Source organism: Perognathus longimembris, chromosome 14 (assembly GCF_023159225.1).
Source record: "Perognathus longimembris pacificus isolate PPM17 chromosome 14, ASM2315922v1, whole genome shotgun sequence".
Lineage (NCBI taxonomy): Eukaryota > Metazoa > Chordata > Mammalia > Rodentia > Heteromyidae > Perognathus > Perognathus longimembris.
This window is the reverse complement of record NC_063174.1, coordinates 13,020,675-13,048,544: the sequence shown is the minus strand read 5'-3', so window position 1 is coordinate 13,048,544 and position 27,870 is coordinate 13,020,675. Positions and strand designations below refer to the sequence as shown.

The following is a 27,870-nucleotide window of genomic DNA, read 5'->3' as shown; positions in this document are numbered from 1 at the left end:
ACAGAAAGAAAGAGAAAGAAAGAAACTGTGTGCATGTAAGATTTCAAAGAGAAACCAATATTGTAAGAAGTTTATATAGGATAAATCTACACAAGCATATGTTGAAATCACTCTTCTACTTAATAAAACAAGTAAAATTATTGCTAAACAAAATTGTAAAGCCAGCTTACCCTTTCTAGCAACATGATAACTGATGAAAATGCAGAATTCATGAAATTGTAAATGTCAATTTGAAATAAGTACTTCAGAACCCGAAACCCTGTAACATCATCTGTTGATTAACCAAAAAAAGAAAAAAAAACAGTAAGTTAAAGTTTGCTATGTAAATTTGAGTGCATTTCTTCCTTAAGTGGTGAATTGGAGAAGGAATACCTCATTATTACCTTTCTGGAGAATGTGGTTTTGCAAAGATAAAGCATTATCAAGGGAAGCCACCTGGCTGCTTTGGATAAAGTTTTCCACAGATGTATCTGTTTCCCCCTGCTCAGACACTTCAAGGTCTCCCAATGATGTTAGTTGTTCAGCATTTTTACAAGATGAGGTTTGGCCATGTGTTTTTTCAGGTATTCTCTCAGGTAAGTCTATTTCAGAGATAGTAAATAAATAAATATAAATAGATAGATAGATAGATAGATAGATATGTGTTGGAGAATTAAAGTCTCCAACCAGTGGAAAAATTTAGCCCCGGCACGGTTACTCTGATACCTCATTAGCACACTAATAGGCCCTTGGGAACACATTCCCAGTAAGGAGTTTCTGGTGTTTGTGGGCCAAAGGAAGCCACCAGTTGTTGTGAGAATCTCCTTTTTCCCCCTACTTAGCAAGTCTCCCTGAGGAGACTTGCTAGACCAGCTGCCTTTAGTGTTAGATTCTCTCTGTAAACAGGAAAGTCTCCTCACTAGATTCTCACTGTAAACAGGAAAGTCTCCTCACTGTTATTTCACAAGTATTTGGAGAAGTCAAGATTGATGTTATCTAGCCTTAAGGAGATAGTAGCTAGGAGATAATTATAGTTCTACCTCGGTTGTATACAGTTCCTTGTTTTGATATCAATAATCTTTGTAGTCACTACCTCCTGTAATTAGAAAGGCATTTGTACCAAGTTCCTGCCCTCACAGTAGGAAATTTCCTCCACTTTTGTATTTGAGACAAATGTCATGCTGTATTGATCTTTTACCCTGTAATTGTAAAATTGGTTTCTAACCCTATTTAAACCCTGGCCCTCTTGGAATAAAGTATGCATTGGTTCACTCGCCTTGCATCCCCCGTGTCCTGATTTCGACTGCAGTTACCCAGGTTCAACAGATATGTCTTTGTGAAAATACTTGCTTTATATGGGCATCCCTTTATTTTTCTCAGAGGTCGTTCTTGAACTTTTGTCTTCCTCTGTGAGGAAGAATGCACAACAGCTTAAGGGTAGCCAGCATTTGTTTCTGTTGTGGTGCAATAAATTACCACAAGCTTGCTGGCATGGTTTGTAGAAATATATGTGTGTGTGTGTGTGTGTGTATGTATATATGTGTGTATATATATATATATATATATATATATATTACAAGTGTGCACATAGAAATCCAAATGTACCGGACCACATTCCTACTGGAACTCTAAAGGAAAATATTTTGCCTATCCTTGCCTTTTCTAGAAGCCTCCTACATTTGTAGCCTACATCTCTTGAGCTCAGGATCCTTAAGCACATCTGCAAAGTCGCGCGCGCGTGTGTGTGTGTGTGTGTGTGTGTGTGTGTGTGTGTGTGTTTGTAATTTTATTGTTATTAACATTTTGTACAGAGGGGTTGCCATTTCATAAGTCAGGTAATTTCTTATTTGGGACAATGTCACCCCTTCTTTGGCTTTCCCCCAGTTACCTCTCCTATCATTACCCACAGGTTCCATAGGTCATTTTCCACACAGAGTATACAGAATCACACCATGCAAAGTCCAGACCCTGGCACCATGGAGGGACCTTTATTCAACCTACAACCTAGCCTCGCCTTTATTCCTTGGCCAAGAAAGAATTATAAAAGATGTACAATTGCTGAGGAGGTAGCTTAGTGGTAGAGTGCTTGCGTAACATGCATGAAGCCCTGGGTTCAATTCCTCAGGACCACATAAACAGAAAGCGTAGCATGCATGAAGCCCTGGGTTCAATTCCTCAGTACCACATAAACAGAAAAAGCCAGAATTGACACTGTGGCTCAAGTGGTAGGGTGCTAGCCTTGAGCAAGATGGGGAAAAAAAAACTCCATTGTATTCAATTTTTCACTTTTTAATCTTAAAAACCATGATTTAAATAAAAATAATAAACTGGAGATGGTGGTGCACAACAGTAATCCCATCAATCCTGAGGATGAGGCAAGAGGGTTGTGTATTGAAAACCAGCCTAGGCTACATTACAGGACCCTGTCTCAAAAATAAGCTGAGTGCCAGTGGATTGTGCCTGCAATCCTAGCTATTCAAGAGGCTGAGATCCGAGGATCCCCATGCCCAGCCAGCTCAGGCAGGAAAGTTTTGTATTACAAAGTTTGACAAAGAAAAGCAATCCTAGAACTTACAGCAGTTAATCTCCAGGTTCCAAAAGCTAGTCCCCTGTAGCATGCATGTCTGCCTCTTGCACTAGAGAATATAAAAACAATTATCACTCCAAAGTCTCACGGGATTGCTACAGAGGTAGAAGATTCACTCCACTACTGAAGAAACTTTATATGCTATTGGCACAGGAAGGCGCCTGTCTCTTTAGGATGTTTGAAACATCCTAAACATGGTAATGAAAAGGCGCCAATCAAGCGTCATGCATTTTCCTTTTTCTGTTGTCTTACAGGTTCACTAATTTCACATTCAAGCCTTGGCTTCCCTGTTCATGCCATGTCCATTTATTATATCATTATTTACTCTATCAAATCACACCATTGAGAAAATACATTAAAAGAGACAGTGGGGGTGGGGGGCATGCCTCAGGTCATAGTGGCCAGCCAATGAGTGAAGAAAGCAAGCATCAGATACCCAATTGGAGTCCAGTATAGAACAAAAGGAAAGAAGGCTGGAAGTAAAGGAGGGAGGGAGAGAGGGAAAGAAAGAAAGAAAGATGGATGAGAGGAAGGAAGGAGGAGGGGAGGGGAAGGGAGGGGAAGGGAGGGAAGGAGAGAACCACCTGAGCACCTGGGGCTTGTGCTTGTAATCTTAACTACTCAAGAGAAGGCTGATGGGCTGGGAATATGGCCTAGTGGTAGAGTGCTTGCCTCAAGAGAAGGCTGAGATCAAACCCAGCCTGGCAGGAAAGTCCATGAGATTCTTAACTCCACTGAACTACAAAAACAAAAAAGAAGCCAGAAGTAGAGCTGTGGCTCAACTGGTAGTGTGCTGGCCTTGAGCACAAAAGCTCAGGGACAGTGCACAGGGCCAGAGCAGAAAAAAAAAGAAAAGAAAAGAAAAGAAAAAAAACCCAACCCTGGGCACTGGTGGCTCATAGCTGTAATCCTAGCTACTCAGGAGGCTGAAATTTGAGGACTGGGTTTCAAAGCAGTTCAGGCAGGAAAGCCCATGAGACTTTTACCTCCATTTAACCACCAAAAACAAAAAGCAGGGGTTGGGGATATGGCTTAGTGTCAAGAGTGCTTGCCTCGTACACATGAAGCCCTGGGTTCGATTCCCCAGCACAACATATATAGAAAATGGCCAGAAGTGGCGCTATGGCTCAAGTGGCAGAGTGCTAGCCTTGAGAAAAGAAGCCAGGGACAGTGCTGAGTCCAAGCCTAGGACTGGCAAAAAAAAAAAAAAAAAAAGCAACAACAAAGTGGTACTGTGGATCACAGTGGCAGAGTGCTGGCCTTGAGCTAAAAATCAAGCTCAGGGGCTGGGAATGTGGCTTAGCAGTAGACTGGTCGCCCAGCATGCATGAAGCCCTCATTCCTCAGCACCACTTAAACGGAAAAAGCCAGTAGTGGTGCTGTGGCTCAAGAGGTAGAGTGCTAGCCTTGAGAAAAAAAAGAAGCCAGGAATAGTGCTCAGGCCTTGAGTTCAAGCCCTAGGACTGGGGGAAAAAAAAGAAAAAGCTCAGGGGCAGTGTTTAAGCCCTGAATTCAAACATCATAACTAACCCTATCCAGCCACCCCCCCAAAAAAATGGTGTCTGATCTGATTTAGAGGAATTCTGATCACTTACACTAACAGATGTCATATATTTTAGAGGACACCGTGTTAGTTACTAATTAACGAGACTGGGTTGTGTAAAACAATGACACAAAGTAAGTCCAAAATGTGTTCTTTCCAGTTAGTGCTCTACTTGCAGCATTTTACCTATTAACTGGAGATAAGAGTCTCTCAGATTTGTTTGCCAGGGCTGACTTGACTGGCTTCAAATTGCAATCCTCAGATCTCAGAGTCAGCTTGGTTTTGAATTGACTAATCAAACCAGATTTTGTTTTGTTTTGTTTCCAGACTGAATGTGAAAACCAAACATTCCTTTAGAATGTCAAAACTTTGGAACATGAGAATCTCCTTTCAACTAGCCTTTAATAATCTCTGCTGTTTGTTGTCATCCACCTTTCTCATCTGGAAAAGGATTGGAATCTAAATGTCCACATGCTGGAAGAGGGAGGATGTTGGTGAAATGCAGAGTTCACATTTGGGGGAATGGTAAGGTGTGATACGCAGTTCTGGCCAGTTCAGAAAATCAACTGGTGAAAGACCCCCGAGTTTTGGGTGGTCTTTTCCTAGGGAGACCCCTTTCCAAGGATCAGCGAGACACGCGATGGATGCAACAGCAAGAGGTTTATTGAGGGTTGCGGGTACCCGGGCGTCCAAGTCCTCGCAGGGAGATGGCGCCCCGAGGCTCGATTTGTGGGGGGTTTTTAAGGGGTTTGCAGAAGCGGTTTACAGAAGCAAGAAGCATAGTTACAGGGTTCTAATTGGTCCTTTCCTTAAGGGAATTTGCGGTTTTTCCAGTAATTATGGGTGGTTGTCTGCCTAGCCCTGAGAGTGGTTATCTGTCCTGCCTAGCTTGAGGGCGGTTACCTGCCCTGCCTAGCCTTGAGGGCGGTTACCTGCCCTGCCTAGCCTTGGGGGTGGTTATCTGACCTGCCTAGCTTTGGGGGTGGTTATCTGCCCTGCCTAGCCTTGGGGGTGGTTATCTGCCCTGCCTAGCCCTGAGTTTTGTCAAAATGTCAGCTTATTGCAAGATGGCTTTACATGTGCTTGCTGGGGGGCTTTCATTTCCCCCTTTTTCTTTGAACTGAATAAAATCTTTTATTCAACTGGGAGAGCTGTTGTTCGGGCGGTCTCAGGCTCATACTGCCTTAATTGGTGGTATTGTTGAGTAAGCACTAGGGCATGTGTAACAGATATCCTATCCTTTATGAATTGTACTAGCCTATTGAGAATGCAAGGGCCAAAAAGCAGAATTAGTAGAATAATGATGAGGGGTCCCAACAAGGTGGAGATTAGGGTTGTAAACCAGGGGGACCTATTGAACCATCCCTCAAACCACTCTTGTCCAGACTCGAATAGTTGTTGTCTTTGCTTGAGCCTTTCTCTAAGCTTTGCCATACTGTCTCTAACTAGGCCTGTGTGGTCGGCATAGAAACAGCATTCTTCTTTAAGGGCAGCACATAAGCCTCCACTTTTTAAGAACAAAATGTCTAGCCCTCTTCTATTTTGTAAAACTACTTCAGACAAGGAAGTTAAAGATTTTTCCAAGGCACTCACGGATTCCTCCAGGGCTTTGATGTCAGTATTCATCGCCGCTTGGAGTTGGTGGAACTGTCCTGTAGCTATTAAGGCAGTGGAGCCGGTGGCTATCCCGGCGGTAATGCCTCCAACTGTGAGTCCTCCTAGTAACAGGGCTAAAGTTATGGAGACAGGCTCTCTCCTGAAGCGGTTTTGACTCTCAAAGTGACTATATACATACTCGGGGCTATGGTATGTGACTCTAGGCCATAGTTCAATGGTAACACAGAAATCTGAAGTTGTGTTAAATATACTAACATAGACACAGGGGGTCAGTCCAGAGTTGCAGGCCCAGTAAGTCCCATTTGGGGGCACTAGATAATAGTTTCCTGTCTGGGGTGAACGAGAGTCGTTGCAGAGGTTCTGATGAACTGGGGGAATCTTTCCTATACAGAGTCCTTGTCCTGATATCTCAGCCAAAGTTAATCCACGCTGAGGGAGATCAGTACATTGAGGCGGAGGGATGCTATAGGCAGTGTATTCGCCCGTTACGGCTACTCCCTCATAGAAAGGAGGCTGTGGAGCTAAGCATAACCAACATTCTTGGGTCCTATCAGGATGAGTGGCATTAAGGACTGAAAAGGAACCCGTGACCAGATTTATTAGTCTATCCCCTGTTCCTGGGAGAGGGGGTGGAGCTGGGCTCGCAAGTGCAGCTAGGGAAGAGTACGGGGTTACCCTGGGGGAAAGGATTAATTCAGAAGGGGGTTTTTGTTCTACCAAGACACGGTTTGGGCCTACTGAGTGTGAGATTAGTGGCCGGACTCGTTGCTGGAGGGTCAGTAATATTCCAGGGTCATACTTGGTAGGGTTGTATATTCGGAGGCCCCATGTTTTTCCCTTTTCCCAACCAGAAGCCTTTTCGCCCTCTGGGGTGAAACTCACTTGAACTTGGGATCTTGACCTGCTTCCTTTATAGAATCTAACCAGATCTCTTTTCTTTGATTTCCACCCTGCCCACAAGGGCAAGGGCATGGAGGTTACACAATCCCAGGAGGCGCAGAAGAAATCCCCTGCCCCTCCACATTCCTCTCCTCGCCCTTCCTCGGGGCATGTATACCAAGTATCTCCTCCGCATTGGGGCAGCCATTGCTTTTTCCACTTTTCTCCTGCTACCTCACACATGTCAAAGGTTAACCGGGGAAACCAGGTATTTAAGGCATGTTTTCCTTGAGCCAAAGTAAACTCCTCCCCTGAGTTAAGGTTAATTAAGGTCCAAGTCACATTAAGGATTTGGTAAGGGCTTGCTCCTCCTAAGGTGATGACCCCAAAAAGAACTATGAGGAAGGCCCCCCTTTGACCAGTCTTATCTTTAGTGGGTTTTGGGTACGCTGGGCTCGCCATCTTTGATCTGATCCTCCACCGGGGGCTGCTTTGACATGAGACGCGTGGATCCACGTCGCTATTCCGTCCACTTTTAAGGCAGTCGGGGTAGTCAGGAGCACAATGTAGGGGCCCTTCCAGCGAGGTTCCAGGTTTTTAGTCTGATGTCGCCGGACCCACACGGAGTCTCCGATCTGGAACTGATGCGGCACCACAGGTCTATCCAACTGCTCCTTGTAGGCGGCGGCAAGCGGCTCCCAGATCTCTCTCTGGACGGCTTGCAGGGCCTGTAAGTGGGCTTGAAGATTTTGGCTATTAGCCTGAGTGGAAATGTCAGAGTCATAAAAATTAACAGAGGGAGGGGGTGCCCCGTAAAGGATTTCGAATGGGGTGAGCCCATGGGGCCCCGGAGTATTCCGGGCCCGGTAGAGAGCAAGGGGGAGTAGGAGCACCCAATCCTTTGAGCCAGTTGCAAGCGTGAATTTAGTTAGAGTCTCCTTAATAGTTCTATTCATTCTCTCTACCTGACCTGAACTTTGGGGTCTATATGAACAATGCAGTTTCCAATCAATCCCCAATAGCTTGGCCACCATCTGACTTACCCGGGAGACGAAGGCCGGCCCATTATCGGACCCTAGCACCTTAGGCATACCATACCTGGGAAAAATTTCCTCCAACAGTTTTTTGGCTACAATCTTGGCAGTCTCATTTTTGGTGGGGAATGCTTCTACCCAACCAGAAAAGGTATCGACAAACACTAATAGGTATTGGTATCCATACAGTCCAGGCTTAACTTCGGTGAAATCGACTTCCCAATGAACTCCAGGGCGATGTCCTCTCATCCGGATTTTTCCCAGTCCCTGTTTTATCTTCCCAGCATTTACCATGGCGCAAGCACGGCACTTGTTGTAGATTTCTTGCAGGATGTCTTCTTTTTCTAGAAAATAATAGAACTCCTCCTCCCGATCGAGGAGGGCTTTTATCTTTTTAGGACTCAGGTGTGTCAGTCGGTGTAACTGCTCTATCACTTGGTGGGCAAAGGTCCTTGGAAGGACAGTCTTATTTCTGAGAGTCCATATCCCCCTCTCCATGTCTTGTTGGGCTCCTAAATTTATCAGAAGTTCCTCATCCTCTGGGGTGTAGATGAATGGGCCTGGGCCACCTCTTTCTTTATTAGGGTTATGCTGTAAGCACATATTAGCAGAGACTGGTTCCAATGCCACCCACCGGGCGGTCTCATCAGCCAGCCGGTTGCCTCTGGCGGTGGAGCTATCCCCTTTTTGGTGCCCAGGACAGTGTATGATACTGAGTTTATGAGGCAGGAACAATGCCGTTAACAGGGCCAGAATTTCTTTTTTGTTTTTAATTTCTTTTCCTTCAGAGGTTAACAGTCCCCGCCTCCTATATATCTCCCCATGAATATGGGCTGTAGCAAAAGCATACCGACTGTCAGTAAAGACATTGAGCTTTTTACCTTGTGCCATTTTGAGTGCTTGTGTAAGAGCAATCAGCTCTGCACGCTGAGCTGAAGTCCCAGGAGGAAGGGCTTCCGCCCAAATTACCTTAGTCTCAGAAGTAACAGCTGCTCCTGCTCTCCGTTCCCCGTCCTGCAAGAAGCTACTCCCATCAGTGTACCAGGTGAAGTCAGCATCTTGGAGAGGTTGATCAGTCAGGTCAGGCCTGGTTCCGTGCGTTTCTGCCAGGATCTCAAGACAGTCGTGGGGAACCGCTTCCTCATCCGGTGATGGGAGTAGGGTGGCAGGATTTATTGCCATAACAGGCCCAAACCGGACACGGTCCGTGTCCAAAAGCATGGCCTGGTAATGAGTCATTCGGGCGTTGGAAAGCCAACGGTCCGGGGGCTGTTTGATAAGTGCCTCCACGGCATGAGGAGCTAGGATGGTTAGGGGCTGCCCGAGGGTCAGTTTGCCAGCGTCCTTGGTCAGGACAGCGATGGCGGCCACCATCCTGAGGCAAGGGGGCCATCCTGAGGCCACCGGGTCCAGTTTCTTGGAGAGGTAGGCCACAGGGCGTCTCCAGGGTCCCAGTTTTTGAGTCAACACACCTTTGGCATGCCCCTGGTTTTCGGCCACGTATAGGTCGAAGGGTTTAGTCAAGTCCGGGAGCCCAAGTGCTGGTGCAGTCAAGAGGGCCTTTTTGATGTTTTGGAAGGCCTCTCGTTGCTCCTCTCCCCAAGTAAACAAAGTGCCCTGTTTAGTGAGCGGGTACAGGGGACTGGCCAATTCTGCAAAACCAGGGATCCATAATCTGCAGAACCCGGCTGTTCCCAGAAACTCTCTTAACTGCCGAGGGTTTTGGGGCTCGGGCATTCTCATGACCGTCTCTTTTCTGGCATCAGTCAGCCATCTCTTTCCTTCCTTTATCAGGTAGCCCAAATAGGTCACCTGCTGTTGACAAATCTGAGCCTTTTCGGCGGAGGCTCGGTACCCCAGGGTCCCAAGAGTGCATAACAGGTCTCTAGTTCCCTCTTTGCACTCTAGCTCTGACGTGGCAGCTAGCAGGAGGTCATCAACATATTGGAGTAGCATCAGGGCTGGATGTTGGACCCGGAAGTCTGCCAAGTCCCGGTGTAGGGCTTCATCAAACAGGGTGGGGCTATTTTTGAACCCCTGGGGGAGCCTGGTCCAGGTCAACTGTCCTGAGATCCCCAGATCAGGGTCCTTCCACTCAAAAGCAAAGACAGGCTGGCTATCGGGGTGGAGTCTCAGGCAAAAGAAGGCATCTTTTAAGTCCAAAACCGTATACCAGCAATAGGCTGGCGAGAGCCCACTTAGCAGATTATATGGGTTGGGCACTGTGGGATGTATATCCTCCACCCGCTTGTTGACTTCTCTCAGGTCCTGGACTGGCCTGTAGTCTCCCTTCCCTGGCTTTTTGACGGGAAGCAAAGGAGTATTCCACGGGGACTGGCAAGGTTTTAAGATTCCTTGATCCAGGAGTCTTTTTATGTGGGGCTTGATCCCTGCTTTTGCTTCTTGCGACATTGGGTATTGTTTAATTGAGACAGGGGTGGCGTTGGCTTTTAAGGATATAATCAGTGGGGCTTGCTGCCTGGCCAATCCCATGCCCCCTGTTTCTGCCCAAGCTTGAGGGAAATCAGTCATCCATTCTGAGTTTATGGGAAAATCAGGGCCTCTGGCTTCCTCATGAAGCCGGTACTCCTCTTCCAAACTTAAGGTTAATACGTATAAGGGTTGATTTTTGGGGCCCATTATACGCACCCCAGACTCTTCAAAATGTATTTGTGCCTTTAATTTTTGGAGCAAATCTCTCCCCAGCAGAGGGTATGGACAGTCAGGTACATGGAGAAAGGAGTGGGTCACCTTACCGGTTGCCAGGTGTACTTTGCGATCGGTGGTCCATCGATATCGCCGTCCTCCGGTGGCTCCCTGAACCCATGCCGACTTGTCACTCAAGGGTCCAGGGTTCTGGTTCAGGACAGAGTGCTGGGCTCCTGTATCAACTAGGAAGGTGACTGGCTGCCCCCCAACATCTAGGGTTATCCTGGGCTCAGGGGGGGGCTCCTGGCCCCGACCCCCCTAGTCGTCCAATGTTAGGAGGGAGGTTTTAGGTCGTGGCTGCCGTGATCCTCTGGGGTTCTTTGGGCAATCTCTGGCCCAATGTCCTCTTTCTTTACAATAAGCACATTGGTCCTTATCCACACGTGGCCCCCTTCGTTCTCCCTCCTGTCTGTCCTGTCTCTGTCCTGCGACTAGAGTGGCCATCAGCCTACTAAATTCCTTGCTTTTCTTTCGATCACGTTCCTCTGCCTCTTTCTTAAGCCTCTCGTCCCTCTCTTCCCTCGTCTCTCTTTTATTGAATATCTTTTCTGCCTCTTTAAGTAAGTCCTGTAAAGAACTCTCCCTGAGGTTTTCTAGCCTCTCCAACTTCCTTCTGATATCCGGGGCGGCTTGCCAAATGAAGGACATGGAAACATTAGTGGCTTGCCCTGGGTCTTCAGGATCATAAGGAGTGTATATACGATACGCTTCCTTTAGTCTTTCTAGAAAGGCAGAAGGAGTCTCTTCTGATCCCTGAATAACCTGTTTAACCTGTGCCAAATTGGTGGGGCGTCTGGCTGCCCCATGGAGACCCGCTATGAGCAACTGGCGATAAAGGAGTAGGTGGTTCCTACCTTCCACGGTGGCGAAGTCCCAGTTTGGTCTCTCTAGAGGAAAGGCTGCATTAATTTCATTTGGTAATTGAGTCGGCCGCCCATCCGCCCCGCGGACATTTTTTCGTGCCTCCAAGAGGACCCTCTGTCTTTCTTCAGTAGTTAGGAGAGCCTGCAGGAGCTGCTGACAGTCATCCCAAGTAGGTTGATGAGTAACAAGTATAGATTCGATCAGGGCAGTTAACATGGCAGGGTCTTTGGAGAAAGGAGGGTTGTTATTTTTCCAGTTATACAGGTCTGAGGCCGAGAATGGCCAGTATTGGAGCTGCCCGGCGGTCCCTGTTCTGAGGGGAAAGGCTTGAGAAGTGGAGTCAGCAGGTGGCTGAGCAGCTTCCCTTCTTCCCCTTGCCCTTGTGGCGATAGGGGAGGGGTCTGACAGTTGCGCGATCTCCCTAGGAGCAGCCTCATTAGGGTATGGGGGAGGCTGGGGGTCATCAGATAATAAGTCCATCAGGAGATCATCTCCAGGGGGTAGAACCCTAGGGGCGGTGGCCTTGGGGTCTTTAGAGGTTGGAGAGGGCCGGGTCACAGCAGGGTAGAGGGATGACTGGGATGGGGGTAGGGGAGGAGGGGCGGAAGGGGTAAGAGGGCGAGAAAGAGGAGGCAGTACAAACGGCCTAGCCCAAGGAGGTGGGCTAGTCGTAAGGGCTTCCCAGGTGAGGATGTAGGGTACCTGGTCAGGGTGCCCATGTGGGCCAGGAGTCATGACTCTTGCTTTTATCTGTAAAATAAGTTCAACATTAAAGGTCCCGTCTCTCGGCCAGCCCACGTTATAGGTGGGCCATTCCGAGGAACAAAAAGTAACCCAAGGCTGTTTGTGGACTTCTACTGAAAGGTTACCAGCGACCTTCCGGACCTCCGACCAGTGCTGTAAAGTTAAACTTAAGGGAGTAGTGACAGTTTGACCCATGATTTCAAATACACAGAGTCCTAGGACAAACAAGACGAACAACAGGGAGACAAGACCAAGACAGGCTTTCGCGGCGCGGCTTCGGCGGAAAACCGAAAACAAAACTTCAAATGGAGACTGCAAGTGTGAGAGTCCGGATCTCTCGTCTCCCTGACAAATCACGTAGCCCTCGGTTAGCGGGGCAGCCCCGAATGGACTGACTCTTTTCCAGGCTGGTTCTAATGGAAATGGGTTTCCTTCAGAGTTTGCACTGTTCTTGGCCTCTTATGAAACATTTGCTGTCATTCTACAGCCCAATTGTTGCTGTATTATTAGTCAATATTTGCTAAATTTCACATCTATCCATCATAGACACCTCAGTATGGAGATGTGCAGAAGCCAAGTAAAAGTTCCACACAGTTTACAATCCTAGTGTTTTTCTCTTTTTATTTGGATGTGGATCAGAGCGGCTGTTTTTGTTTCATTTTGTTTTGTTTTTACTTATTTATTATTCGTTCTGGTCTGTTTCTTAGCTTCTTTACTCGGGATACTTGACCCTCCACTACTTAAGCCACAGCACCATATCTGGCTTTTTGATGGACCTCACTGACTTTAACCTGCTTGGACTGGCTTCGCCCAGCCTCCTGAGTGGCTAAGATTATGGGGTGAGCTTCCAATGCCTGGGTTGTTTGGGTTTTAGTTAAGACTTTTGCATTGTAATCCAAGCTGTTTTAGAACTCATGATCCTCTTGCTTCCCAATTGCTGGCATTCCAGCTGTGCACCACTGTGCATGTCTGATCCACATGTGTTGAATCCAAAGTTGCTAAATTTCCTGGACATTTAGAAATAGAAGTGTCCTCTGATGTTCACTTTCTTCTACCGCCTTCTGGTAAAAATCTCAGAACTAAGAGACTTGAGGAAAGCTGAAAACCTTTTACCTTAGTCTTGCTTGAAATCCCTACTACCTTGTATACTTAAAAGCCTTGTTATTGTAGTGCTCCATATGAAAAGTAAAGCATAAATGCAAGCCTCAAATTAAAAATTTTGAGAGGCAATGTATGGCGATACATACCTACAATCCAGCATTGGAAGACTCAAGTGGGAATCATATCTCAACTTTGAGGCCAGCTTGGACTACACAGCAAGACACTCTCTCTCTCTCTCTCTCTCTCTCTCTCTCTCTCTCTCTGTCACACACACACACACACACACACACACACACACACACAATCATGGTTAAAACTAACCTGGACCTGACCCTCATCTTCAATTAATCGCCAAAAAAGCCAGAAGTGGAGCTATAGCTCAGCGGTAGATTACCAAGCCTTAAATAAAAAAGCTAATCAAGTCCCAGTATGGGCTCACAAAATAAAATTACAATTTATGTTCCAGAGCCAACTAGAAACTGATAGAACGATGGTTGTTATGGGCTAAGGAGAGTTTAGGAAATGTGGAATTTCTCAACTTTTCTCATGTGTTGAAAATGAACTATGTGGGTGGGAGGGGAAAACTGGGAGGGAAGGAAGGGGTGACAGTGCCCCAAAAGAAATGGAATCTTCATGGGACATATAACTTTAACTCCTCTGCATGTCACCTTTAGAATAATAATTTTCAAATGTTTTCATTATGTCAACAAATAAATTCTAAATCTTTTCATACCAACCTGACCAACGGTGACTGCTTCTCAGTAGCATGGATTCTTCCGTGTCATCTGTGGCATGATTTTCAATTGAAGACTCTTGCATTCCATCATTTTTACCTTTATTATTTTCATCCAGTATCTGATTTGAATATGGCAATTCTGCTTCTCTGGAGTGTTCTGGAACCTCCAGGGGTTATCAAAATTATGTAAGATTTTCTTCAAATATAGTGTGTCATCAGAATCATCTGTTTCCTCTAAGACTCCTTCCTTGTCTACTTGATCTTCTGCTTCCATCACTTTGATTATGTTTATTTCCTGTTCTTTATCAGGCTCAGAATCACTGGCTGGAGGATGTTTGTGTTTATCTAGCCCACTATCACTGTTTTGTCCATCATCTGTTATCATTTTCTCTTCATCAGCATATACAAAGCCTAGCATGCCAAAACCAAAATCAAACCAACTTGACTTTTGAGTGGAGCTGTCGTTCATGATTGTGTCCTCTTTCTCTGTTGTTATTTCTGTCCATGGAACAGTGGCATCTTCCTCTGATGATTTAGCATCAGGAATATCTTGGAGTAGTGGATGGCTTTCTTTGGACAATAACTCAAGTTCTGTACTCTCCTCTCCAAAACCTAAATAACTTGTAAATCCACCACCAAACCAGCCAGTGGCTTGAGATTTGAGAGTGTGCTCTAGCTCTGCAGCTTGTTCTGAGTCTTCCTGTGTCACTGAAACGAGATGGGGTGGCTCTGAATCCAATTCGCATTCAGGTTCTGAGGCATGTTCTGTTTGGGACTCAGCATTGTGTGATTCCTCCAGATCGTTTCCATCTTCCACTGCTAATTTTCTACTTTGAAAAGAGTTTTCATGTACAGATTCAATAACTGGTTCAAAAGCCTTGTCTTCAATTTGTTCTTCTCCCAGTCCAAACTGTTCTCTTCCTTCAGGCAGGGTGGAGGAGGTCACGACACCTTCCACTTCTGCAATCTGGTCCTGCCCCCTTCCAGCTGCCACTTCTTCCCAATCTCTTGGCTCACTGGCACTTGGGATTTTTCCAGGAGCCTCTGATGCTACAAATTGGTCTGGAAGTACAGTACTTGCAGAAGTTTCATAAAATCCAGACTGTCTTAGGAAACCACTTGCAAATGTACTATATTTTTGGTCTCCATCTTCTTTATATGAATACATTTTTTCACCATTGCCGCTGTTTAACTCACTATCTTCACTTTCAAATATATAGCTCTCTCCATGAAGACAAAGAAAGTCAGATTCCTGAAAGAAAAAAAAACATAAATGTACTCAACCATGGTTTCTCCCCAAACCATTCAAAGTGGATGACAATGATTTTCTTAAGATGACACAACCAGCTCAGCCACAGAACAAAAGCTGAAACCAGATCGTCTCATCTTAAATACATTTACAACTGAAATACATATTACAAATACATATTAGAATTGAATTCTAGGAGTGAATGTAGAAACGTAATGATAAACATCCTTTTGTGTATGACTTATTATTACATAGCTCAGAATCAGAGAGTATCAATGCTTTGATCTTGTACATAAACGCTGATGGCCAGACATACGTGTTCATATAACCTTGCACTTCCTACGAGTATTCTGAGTGGACTCATGGATTATGATCTGCATGTGGTCCTCCCATGGCTGTACTGGAAATTCAACCCCCAAAGCAACAGTGTTAGGAAGTGGGACCTAAAGAGAAATGCCAGGGGAATACCAGAAATACCAGAGGGAATGAATGCATCCTGCTATTATATAAGCAGGTTCATGATCATCAGTAATTCCTTTAGAACCATCACGGAGGACTTTCTATGGGTATTATTTTTTGCTTTTTTTAACTGTTAATTTTTTTTTTTTAGCAATACTGAGCCTTGAACTCAGGTCTTTGTGCTTGCTAGGCAAGTGCTGCAAGATCTGAGCCATATGATATATATATATATATATTTTTTTTTACATATATATCATACACACACACACACACACACACACACACACACACACACACATATATGTCTTTACATTTGGTTTGAGGGGCTGGGGATATGGCCTAGTGGCAAGAGTGCCTGCGTCATATACATGAGGCCCTGGGTTCGATTCCCCAGCACCACATATACAGAAAATGGCCAGAAGTGGCGCTGTGGCTCAAGTGGCAGTGTGCTAGCCTTGAGCAAAAAGAAGCCAGGGACAGTGCTCAGGCCCAGAGTCTAAGCTCCAGGACTGGCAAAAAAAAAAAACAAAAAAAAAACAAACATACATTTGGTTTGAAAACTCAGCATACTTTTTTTTCCTGCAGCTCTATGGAGGAATTAGCACAGAAAAAAAAAAAACTGCATGTAATTACTGTATCTAATTTAGTGATTCGAGGACAAATTTAGTGATTTTGGGACAAATTTAGTGAATTTTAATACTGATATTAAACATCACCTCATCCAGGCAAATAAATAACTTATTATGCCTAACATTTCCTGAGAGAGAATAATATCGAAGCTGTGGACTAAGGGATAAGAAAGGAGGAGGAGAGACAGGTGGGGGGCAGAGAAAGACAGAGAAAAACAAGAGAGGGGGTAACAGTGTTGGATAAGAAATGTCCTCATTGCCTTTCTTGTATAACTGCAACCCCTTTCTACAACACGTTACAATAAAAGTTGAAAAATAAAAATAAATTTTAAAAAAGAAAGAACCAGGAGGCTGGGAATGTGGTTTAGCGGTAGAGTGCTTGCCTTGCATGCATGAAGCCCTGGGTTCGACTCCTCAGCACCACATACACAGAAAAAGCCAGAAGTGACGCTGTGGCTCAAGTGGTAGAGTGCTAGCCTTGAGCAAAAAGAAACCAGGGACAGTGCTCAGGCCCTGAGTCCAAGCCCCAGAACTGGAAAAAAAAAGAAAAGAAAGAAAGGAAGGAATCCAAGAATGGTAATGCATGCCTATAATTCCAGCACTTGGAAGATGGGGACACAAGAATCATGACTTCGAGGCCTGTGTCCTATATAGAGTGACTCTGTCTCCAAACAAAAGCAAAAAAAAACAAAAGGAGGCTGAGCTCTAAGGATCGCAGTTCAAAGCCAACCCTGGCAGAAAAGTACCCATGTGACTCTTATCTCCAATTAACCACTCAAACACTGAAAGTGGCACTGTGACTCAAAGCGGTAGTATGCTAGCCTTGAGCAAACAAGCTCAGGGGCAGCACCCAAGCCATGAGTGCAAGCCCCACAACCTGAAGAAGGGGAAAAAAAGCCTAGGGAAGTGAAGAATGCAGAGAAAGCGTTCTAACAGGAAGAAGAAAGAGAGTGCAAAGGCCAGTTGGTCTGGTGAAAAAGGGAGATGGTTCTGAGGCAGCGGCCGGGAGCGAAAGAAGCACGAGCAGGGGAAGCTGATCCAGACCTGGGAGGCCAGAAGGATGAAGGGCATTGCACCAGGTCCAGGGGAAAAGCCAAGAAGCGATTTAATGGCCTGAATTTTTTTGGTTTTGTTTTTCCAAGATCCACTGCTTTTGGAGAATGGCTTGAAAGATGGCAAATTTTAAGCAAGCAGAGCAGTTGGCAGTCTATTGCAGTATTATAATCAGTGGGACTCGGGCTACCATTCGAGAAGACAGTTTACCTACAGGTATATTATAGAGACAGAACTGAGAGGACCAGTTATTCTACAGGAAACAGACAGCTGGTAGTTGATCCCAAAGTTTGTGTTGGGAAGAGCCAGACAATAGATAATTGAACTTAACTAAATAAGCTCACTTCATGCTGAGGTCATTTGTGGTCAATTGGCTTAACGTGGAATCTGAATTCAACTGACTGATCACGTTTTTTTTTTGTTTTTTTTTTTTGCCAGTCCTGGGCCTTGGACTCAGGGCCTGAGCACTGGCCCTGGCTTCTTCCCGTTCAAGGCTAGCACTCTGCCACTTGAGCCACAGCGCCGCTTCTGGCCGTTTTCTGTATATGTGGTGCTGGGGAATCGAACCTAGGGCCTCGTGTATCCGAGGCAGGCACTCTTGCCACTAGGCTATATCCCCAGCCCCTGATCACGTTTTTTTAGAGTTGTTATACAGCTGATATACAGAGGAGTTACAGTCACATAAGTCAGGTATTGAGTACATTTCTTTTTGGACAATGCCACCCTTTCCCTCACTCTCTCCCAGTTTTTCCCTCCCATCCTCACCCACAAGTTGAATAGCTCATTGTCAACAACGTGTCTAGTGAGTATCACTGCTGCATTTGTTGATTCTTTGTCCCATGATTTCTGTACCCTCCTCCCCTCCTCCAAAACAGATAAATGAACAATACCAAAAAAGAAAAGAAAGCAAAAGAACAAAACCTCTTGTTTCCATCTCTTAGAGTTCATTTTGATAAATATTATTTTGTATGATGAGATGCACATAGGTATTGCCCCTTTGTATTCCTCTCCCATTTGGTCTCACTGCGTGTGAATGCCTACAGTCCTGTATAATTTATCATATCTAGGTCTACCTTCTCAATATGAGAGAAAACATATGCCATTTGTCTCTCTGAGCTTGGCTCCATACAAGTGTATACATTAAAAAGTTACCTTTTTTTTTCCAGTGGGACCAAAAGTTTCATTCAAGGGAGTTAAATAGCTCCCTGCTAGAGGAACTATTCCTCTAGCTCATAAGTCAGTTGTTTTTTAATTCCTGTTCTTAATATCAAGTTTAACATTATTAAGATTATGAAACTCCAGCCAGGGACTGGGATTATGGCCTAGTGGTAAAGTGCTCACCTCGTATACATGAAGCCTTGGGTTCGATTCCTCAGTACCACATACATAGAAAAAGCTGGAAGTGGTGCTGTGGCTCAAGTGGTACAGTGGTTGCCTTGAGCAAAAAGAAGCCAGGGACGTGCTCAGGCCCTGAGTTCAAGCCCCAGGACTGGCAAAAACAATAACAAAAAAACTCCAGCCAGACACTGGTCCTGGTTTCTCAAGGGGATGAAAGCTGAGAATCATAGTTCAAAGTCAATTGAGGCAGACCAATCACTGAGACTTTTATTTCCAATTACACAGCAAAAAGCCAGAAGTGGAGGTATGGCTCAAGTGATAGAGCACTGACGTTGAGCAGAAAAAGCCAAGCAAAAGCACAAGAACCTGAATTCAGGCCCTATAAAGGATATATAAACATGAGATCTAGGGAGTGTTGTAGGAATAAACTTCAATCCTAGTAGGACAATGGTGTTCGTAATTATACCTGACACTCACATAGTGCTTACTAAGTGCAACTCTATGTACTTTTCGTATACTCATGTTTTCCTCAGTAAATTTGAAGTGACACTATATTACAGCCATCATTTCCATTTTACAGATGGCAAAATTAAGGCACATAGTGCCACTTGTACAGTGAGTCGTTGAGTCAGGCTTGAACTCAGTCCATCCTAGTATCCATTCAACTGTCTGTTAATTGTTCAAAAAGTAAAATCCTTAACTGTAATCAGTTCCATCTTACCATCTTAGTCACATAAATTATTCCAAGAACAAGTCGTCCACTGTCCAAAAAGAAATGTACTCACCTGACTTACATAACTGTAACCCCTTTGTACATCACCTTTATAATAACAATTTAAAATTTTATAATTTTCATCTTTAAAACATTTCAAAAATGAAAAAAGTCCTCAGGCCAACTATTTTATACATCAATTGTACATGGTACACAATCAATGGACACTTAGTCAAGAAAGTTCCATTTAGTTCACAGCTGAGAATGAGTTGACTCACTTTAGCTGATATTTCAGCTTCTTCATGTATGAACACCTCTTGTTCCTGGACTGCATCTCTGGGGAAAAATCCAAAGTCTTTTCCTTTATATCAAAACAAAGAAATGAGATTATCAAAGAAGACTGATTAAACAATAACTACTAAGCTCAATTTATCCCTGTGATGATAACTTTCATCTATATCAAGTCACAAAACATTAATTGGCAATCAATTGCCATGTAAAGAAAGTGAGTCCAGTAACTTGTGGCTCATGCCTGTAATCCTAGCTACTGAGGAGGCTGAGATCTGAGGATCATAGTTTGAAGCCAGTCCATGCAGGAAAGTCCGTGAGACTTTCACCTCCTATAAAACTTCCCAGAAAAAGCTGAAGAGGTAGCTCAAGAGCTCAGAGACTCAGTGACCGTGCCTGGGCCTTGAGTTCTAGCCCCAAAAAGAAAGAAAAAAAAAAGATAGAAAAGAAAAGCAGCAAAACAAAAGAACAAACATGGGTAGGAACATGCTTTTATTATTTATAAAAAAACAATAATTTAAGGGCACAATGAGCTAAACTATAAAATGACACAATTTTAAATTAAACTATGGAATGTGGGCTGGGGATATGGCCTAGTGGCAAGAGTGCTCACCTCTTATACATGAGGTCCTGGGGTCAATTCCGCAGCACCACATATACATCAAATGGCCAGGAGTGGCGCTGTGGCTCAAGTGGCACAGTGCTAGCCTTGAGCAAAAAGAAGCCAGGGACAGCACTGACACCTGAGTCCAAGGCCCAGCACTCGCCAAAAAAACAAACAGACAAAAAAACCCTAAACGTCAGAATGTAAAGTATCACACACACACTTGAATTTTGCTCTCACTTTAAAAGGATCAAAGTCCAATAGAAATGCTTGTAATCTAATGGGTGTTTGGGGGAGATACGGGTGCCAGTGGCTAGGGGACAAATACCTAGAGACTGAGCATACACAAGGTAGCACATTTTCTTTCTTTCTTTTTGTTTTTTTAATTATTAATGTTATTTACTTTTTAATTATGTGGTACCAGGGAATTGAACCCATGGCCTCGTGCATACTAGACAAGTACTCTACCACAAAAGCACATTCCTGGCCCCAGGACCTTTTCTTTTTTTCCCCTTTGGCCAGTCCTGGGGCTTGGACTCAGGGCCTGAGCACTGTCCCTGGCTTCTTTTTTGCTCAAGGCTAGCACTCTGCCACTTGAACCACAGCACCACTTCTGGCCATTTTCTGTATATGTGGTGCTGGGGAATTGAACCCAGGGCTTCATGTATATGAGGCAGGCACTCTTGCCACTAGGCCATATCCCCAGCCCAGGACCTTTTCAAGATGTCCTAAAGAAAATATATTTATTTACTTGCAAGTTTATTTTTGTGTACATGTACCATTGTGGGACTTGAACTCAGGGACTAAGTGCTGCCCCTGGGCTTTTGTGCTTAATACTAGCACTCTACCACTCGAGCCACTGTTCCACTTCAGGCTTTTTGGAGGTTAACTGAAGTTAAGAGTCTCACAGACTTTACTGCCCAAGCTGGCATCAATCCTCAATTTTCAGATCTCAGCCTCCTGAGTAGCTTGCATTAAAAACATGAACCACAGGTGCCTGGTCGGTTTATTTTTTTAAGACTCTGACCAACATAAGACTTTTTACATCATCCAAAAGAATGATAGAACATGCGTCTGAAAGTTAATTAGCTTGTAACAGCCCAATACACAGTTGTACAAAACATACACACACATACTCTCACCAACTATAAAGCTATGTTGTCAAGACATTTACATAAGGATCAGCTATACAAGATCTGCCACAAGATTACTCTTATACTTTATATTATTATAGCCAATATTTAAATAAGAATATTTAGTAGTGACCACTGGTGGCTCATGCCTATAATCCTAGCTACTCAGGAAGCTGAGACATGAGCATTATGAATCAAAGCCACCCTGGGGAGGAAAGTCCATAGGAGTCTTAACTCCAAATAATAACCAATAGGCCAGAAATGGAGTGGTGGCTCAAGTGGTAGAGTGCCAGCCTGAGCAAGAAACCTCAAAGACAGCATCCTGAGTTCAAGACTCAGAACTGGCACAAAAAAATAAATGATGAAAAAATTAGTAATTAATGTTGTTTCGCTTTTTTGTTTTGTGTTCAATATTAAATACTTTATGGCTAAATTCAACTAATAAGTAATGTTCTAAATTAAGAGCAATGAGAATCCACCAAACCTTAGTTATTTCATTGGTACTGGGAATCGAGAGCAAACTTTAAATTCATCTTTTGATTAGCCTAAGAAAGATGTGAATCAAAACGAAACACCCACCATCCTGGAAATATTAGCTATTGCTACAAATGTGCCCACATTTCTTCAAGAGGTAAGAAAAGCAAGGAGGGCTGGGGATATAGCCTAGTGGCAAGAGTGCCTGTCTCGGATACACGAGGCCCTAGGTTCGATTCCCCAGCACCACATACACAGAAAACGGCCAGAAGCGGCGCTGTGGCTCAAGTGGCAGAGTGCTAGCCTTGAGCGGGAAGAAGCCAGGGACAGTGCTCAGGCCCTGAGTCCAAGGCCCAGGACTGGCCAAAAAAAAAAAAAAAAAAAGAAAAAGAAAAGCAAGGAATGTTTGTTGAACAGCAACTTTGAACCAATAAGTTTACTTGCTCTCTCCCAGAAACAGAACAGGGACTGCCAAATGCCTGAGATGTATCAGGCACTCCTGAAGCGACTGGAGATACAAGAGTGAATGGGACAAAGTTCCTGCTCTCCTGGACCTTGCATGCTACAGAAGGTAGACAGACAAGAACAGGCAAACAACTGAGCAAGAGAAGTTTGGAAAGTGATATGTCGTTATGGAGAAAATGTCTAGATATGGTTGGCAGGGAAGACATCTCTGGAGAGTGGCATTTGACTTCAGATAGGTAGTGGAGAGATAGAATATCCCCTGCAGAGAAGAATTAATATGAAAGATGTCACATGTCATTGCCTGAAGCGTCTTCATTACTACAGATTTTAAGAAAAAATAAAGCACATAAATGCAGAGCAAAAGATAGTAATAAATATTCCTTAAGGTAGAAGCTGATTCTGCATAGACAGTCTTCCTCAACTGAATCAAAACTATTCAGGGGGTTGGGCGCCAGTGGCTCACATCTGTAGTACTGCCTAGTGAGTAGACTCACATCCAATGGATCATGAATCAAAGACAGCCTAGACAGAAAAGTCCTGGAGATTCCATTCCCAAAATAATTAGCCAAAAGCAGGGCTGAAGGGGGTGGCTCAAGTAGTAGAGCACCAACCATGACCAAAAAGGCCTCGTGAGAGTACAAGGCCCTCAATTTTAAGCCCAGGTACCGGCACACACACACACACACACACACACACACACACACACACACACACACAAATGTGTATGGGAGGATGTGTGCAAATTACATTCAAATATATCATTTGATACAAGGGGTTTGTATATAAAATAAATCCCATGGAGGAGGATTCTCCTAGAATCAGACCCCCATGGACACAGAAGGATGATGGTAGGCTCAAGAAATGTGAAGGCAGAGGAGAGTGAGAGCACATACAGTAGGAGACAGGCAGGAATCAGTCAGGCCGTGCCTTCTGGCTGTGAGGTTGGAGTGGAAGTTGAAGCATAAAATGAAGCCATACTGCCAGACGCTGGTGGCTCATGCCTGTAATCCTAGTTACTCAGGAGGCTGAGATCTGAGGGTCGAAGTGCAAACCCACCTGGGCAGGACAGTCAATGGGACTCATCTCCAACTGACCACCAGAAAACTGGAAATGGTGCTGTGGCTCAAAATAGCAGAGCACTAGCCTTGAGCAAAACACAGCTCGGGAACATCACCCAGGCCCCGAGTTCAAGCCCCTTGACTCACCAAAAAGAAAACTAAAAGTCTCATGAAAGAGAGTAACATGATTTGTATTTTTATGCTAAAACTTTATTATTTTGCTTTACCTTTCCAGGGCTCAGGTTACATTCTTTAATACATTTTGTTACTGAGTAGTTTTGTGAATTAATACAAGGATGAATGAACAAATAAGCAGATTTCTTTCAAGACTCAGTCATGCCTTATGAATAAATAAAATCCTAGTATCATCTGTAAAACCCAAATGCTGTCTCATACCAAAAAACCCAAAGAATCCTTTTATTTTGTTTTCATTAGTGCATACTAATTATACAAAATAAGAGGTTTTATTGGAGCTGGGAATGTGGCTTAGCTGTAGAGTGCTTGCCTAGCATGCATGAAGGCCTGGGTTCGATTCCTCAGCACCACATAAACAGAAAATGCCAGAAGCGGCGCTGTGGCTTAAGTGGTAGAGTGCTGCTGGCCTTGAGCAAAAGAAGCAAAAGCTTGAGCAAAAGTTCAGGGACAGTGCCCAGGCCTTGAGTTCAAACCCCAGGACAGGCAAAATAATAATCATTATTAGTAATACTTATTATGAATAATAGGTTTTGTTATACTCCTATATATACATACAAGGTACTTTGATCATATTCATTTACTCCATTAAGTAATCTTTTTCATTAAATTATTATCTTCTGTAAAATACGTGTAAGTCAGGCTTTGTGGTAGAGCACTTGCCTAACATTCATGAGCTACTGGATTCCATCCCCAGCACCATAAGTTTTTAAAAAATGGGCAAAAAGGGCTGGGGATATGGCCTAGTGGCAAGAGTGCTCGCCTCGTATACAAGAAGCCCTGGGTTCGATTCCCCAGCACCACATATACAGAAAATGGCCAGAAGTGGCGCTGTGGCTCTGAAGTGGCAGAGTGCTAGCCTTGAGCAAAAGGAAGCCAGGGACAGTGCTCAGCCGCTGAGTCCAAGGCCCAGGACTGGCAACAACAACAAAAAAAAAGGGCAAAAAGAATTTGACCACACCTGGTGCTGGTGGCACATCCCTGTAATCCTATCCATAAACTCAATAAGAGAAAATCTGCACAACAAAGGTTTAAGTATGGAAAAAGTAAAGAAAAACAAGATACAAGCCAAATGCTGGTAGCTCATGCCTGTAATCCTAGCTCCTCCGGAGGCTGAGATCTAAGTATCTTTGTTTGAAGCCAGTTCAGGCAGAAAAGTCTTGAGACTCCCATCTCCAATTAACTACCACAACGTCAGAAGTAGAGGTGTGCTTCAAATGGTACAGTTCTAGCCTTGAACAAAAAAGCTTGAAGACAGTTTCCAGGCCCAGAATTCAAGCTCCAGCACAGGCATAAAAATTGTTTTAATCTAGTTTTTCCCATATTTATCTTCATTGTGAGATTGATGTTAGCAGTAGCAGAAACATAAATATCCATCAGATCTCAGCCTCGGGAGTAGCTGGAATTACAGGCATGTGCCAACCAGCAACCATCTAATAGCTGTTCAATTTTCTACAGTCTGTAGTAGTTTCTGTCCTTACCGTGATGCTTTTGAAAGTCCCTCACATGGGTTTGATGCTTTATGAATTGACTGATGTCGTAAAATGTGGGTGGCAAAAGCCATAGAGGGGGATGCCTTTCTCACCAGAGCACAGCAATGCCTACAGGTGATAGGAATATGTCAACCACTACTGTTCCTAACCTTCGTTTTTTGTTTTCTTTTCTTTTTGTTTTACGAGTCCTATGGCTTGGACTCAGGGCCTGAGCACTGTCCCTGGCTTCTTTTTGCTATAGGCTAGCATTGTGCCACTTGAGCCACAGCGCCACTTCTGCGGAATCGAACCCAGGGCTTCACGGATAGGAGGCAAGCACTCTTGCAACTAGGCCAAATTCCCAGTCCCTAGGGGTTGTTTTTTTTTGTTTGTTTTGTTTTAACAATAACTCTTGATGTTCTGATGCATACGAAAGGCTTTTTATCCCTTTACAATAAAAAATACATCTAAAAGAAATAAGATAAAATGTCAGGCTCTGACAAAGCTGTGTGATGGTTTCCCAAGTATTCAGTATTTCATTGTCTTACCTCATTGAACTATACACAAAAATGTCTTGTATCTTTTAAATATCAAAGTCAGAAATGCTCACAGATGTCCTGAGAATAAAGAACATTAAGCAAGTTACCTATAAAAGCATGGCATGCATATGACAAATACAAATCATAGCTTATATTCATAATTTTTATAATACATACTGTCATTCAGATGCGCATATTTTTGGTAAGTTCAGTTCTGTTGATCAAAGATACAATGTAGACAATTCTCCATAATTATTTTAGATGTTTAGAAATAAACCCCACTCTACCTGTACCAACTTTCCTGTAGATGAAGTCAATTCATTTAGTGGCAAAATTTCACTGCGCTCAGTCTGAGTGGCGTGGTCTGAGGTGAAAAAGCCAATCTTTAGTTCATCAGAAATGTTAAGTCTGAAAAAAAAAAGAAAAACTGAAAAGGTCAAATGTGCCTTGTGCTAGAAATAGGTGTCAAAAATGTCCTCATGAGCTGGGAATGTGGCTTAGCGGTAGAGTGCTTGCCTAGCATGCATGAAGCCCAGGGACTGATTCCTCAGCACCATATAAATAGTAAAAGCCAGAAGTGGTGCTGTGGCTCAAGAGGCACAGTGGTAGCCTTGAGCAAAAAGAAGCCAGGGACAGTGCTCAGACCCTGAGTTCATGGCCCAGGACTTGCCAAAAAAAACCCCAATAAACACAAACCAGAGATGTACTAATGGAGTGTTAAGATGCTGCCTTGAATGGCTTGTTTAATTTCCTAATCAACAGTACCAGGCTACATGTACTTCCATTTAAACAATAAATGTAGTTTTTGTATATTTGTATATATATTTTGTATATTTTTGTAGTTTTGATTGTTATTATAAAGGTGATGTCTACAGGAAGTTTTATCTTTTGCAATTTTATATTTGGATTCAATAAACTGCAATATTATATATGCATATGTGTTCTCAAAGTTATGTTAAGCATTATTTGGTAGAAAGTATATGACCTAGTTTTATTTTTCTAAATGAACAAATAGTACAAGGAGAAAACTTTTTCCCATTTCCTGGAGTTCACTTACGTGAATATTATTTTATATGATCAGAGGCACGTATGCACTGTGCCTTTGTGTTTTTCCCTTAAGAGTGTCCTCCTTTGATCTGACTGTGTGTGAATGCCTACAGTCCTGTGCAGTTTATCATGTTCTGCTATATTTAGGAAGCAAATAGGTCTTTGTTGTTGTTTTTTTGTTCTTGGTTTTTTTTTTTTTTGCCAGTCCTAGGCTTGGTCTTGGCCTGAGCACTGTCCCTGGGTTCTTTTTGCTCAAGGCTAACAATCTGCCACTTGAGCTACAGCATGACTTCTGGCCATTTTCTTTATATGTGTTGATATGGAATCGAACCCAGGGCTTCATGTATACGAGGCAAGCACTCTTGCCACGAGGCCATATTACCAGCTGGTATAGTTTAGAGAAAAACATTGTCATTTGTCTCTCTAAGCTTGGCTTACCTCACTTAACATGATTTGTTCTAGATCCATCCATTTCCCTGCAAATGACATAATATGACTCTTTCTAATGGCTGTGCAAAATTCCATTCCATACTAGTACCACATTTTTTTTGGCTGGGCATCTGGGCTATTTCCACAACTGCGCTACTGTACATAATACAGCAATGAACATGGATGTACAAGTGTCTTTACAGTATCCTGGTTTGTGATGTTCTAGGTAGATAGTCTTGATATGGCTGGGTGGTAAGGAAGGTATATGTTTAAGTTTGCTTTTTTGTTTTGTTTCTCCAGTCCTGAGGCTGAACTGAGGGTCTGGGCAGTGTCCTAGGCTTTTTCTGAAGGCGAGCACTGTAGCACCACTTCCAGCCTTTTCTGTTTATGTAGTACTGAAGAATTGAACCCAGGTTTCATGCATGCTTGGCAAGCGCTCTACCACTAAGCCACGTGTCCACCCCTTATGTTTGGTTTTCTTGGTTTTGTTTTTGTTTCTTTGCCAGTCTGGGAGCTTGAAGTCAGGGCCTGAGTACTGTCCCCAGCTTCTTTTTGCTCAAGGCTAGCACTCTACCACTTGAACCACAGTGCCACTGTGGCTTTTCCTATATATGTGGTGCTGCGGAATCCAACCGAGGGCTTCATGTATACGAGGCAAGTACTCTACCACTTGGCCATATTCCCAGCCCTTAATGTAGGGTCTGCCCTGGGAGGGCTCCATGAAGATGTCCCTCACCTGACATGTCCCTCACCTGGTTAAGTCTCCACCCAGTTATCTGGGTAACCAGCAGACCTGGAGGCAGTTACTTCCCTCTGCCCTGAGGTCACAACCTAATCCACCTGGCGATACCCCCCTGCCCTTGCCCTAGATAAGGCAGGGCTGGGTGGGGGTCACCCCTTCTCTCAGGTCATGCATCACCTTGGCCACAGGCCAGC

General features: G+C 44.0%; 1 protein-coding gene across 1 annotated transcript; it reads right to left on the bottom strand.

Annotated features, from left to right (window-relative positions):
• Window positions 1-27,677, bottom strand: LOC125362985 (melanoma inhibitory activity protein 2-like). The gene is given in 6 exon segments (XM_048361985.1): window positions 1-271; window positions 384-581; window positions 13,795-13,941; window positions 13,944-15,045; window positions 19,512-19,594; window positions 27,671-27,677. Coding segments are annotated over 6 exon segments (1,665 nt in total). The 3' UTR covers window positions 1-143.
• Between the last annotated feature and the right edge of the window lie 193 nt (window positions 27,678-27,870).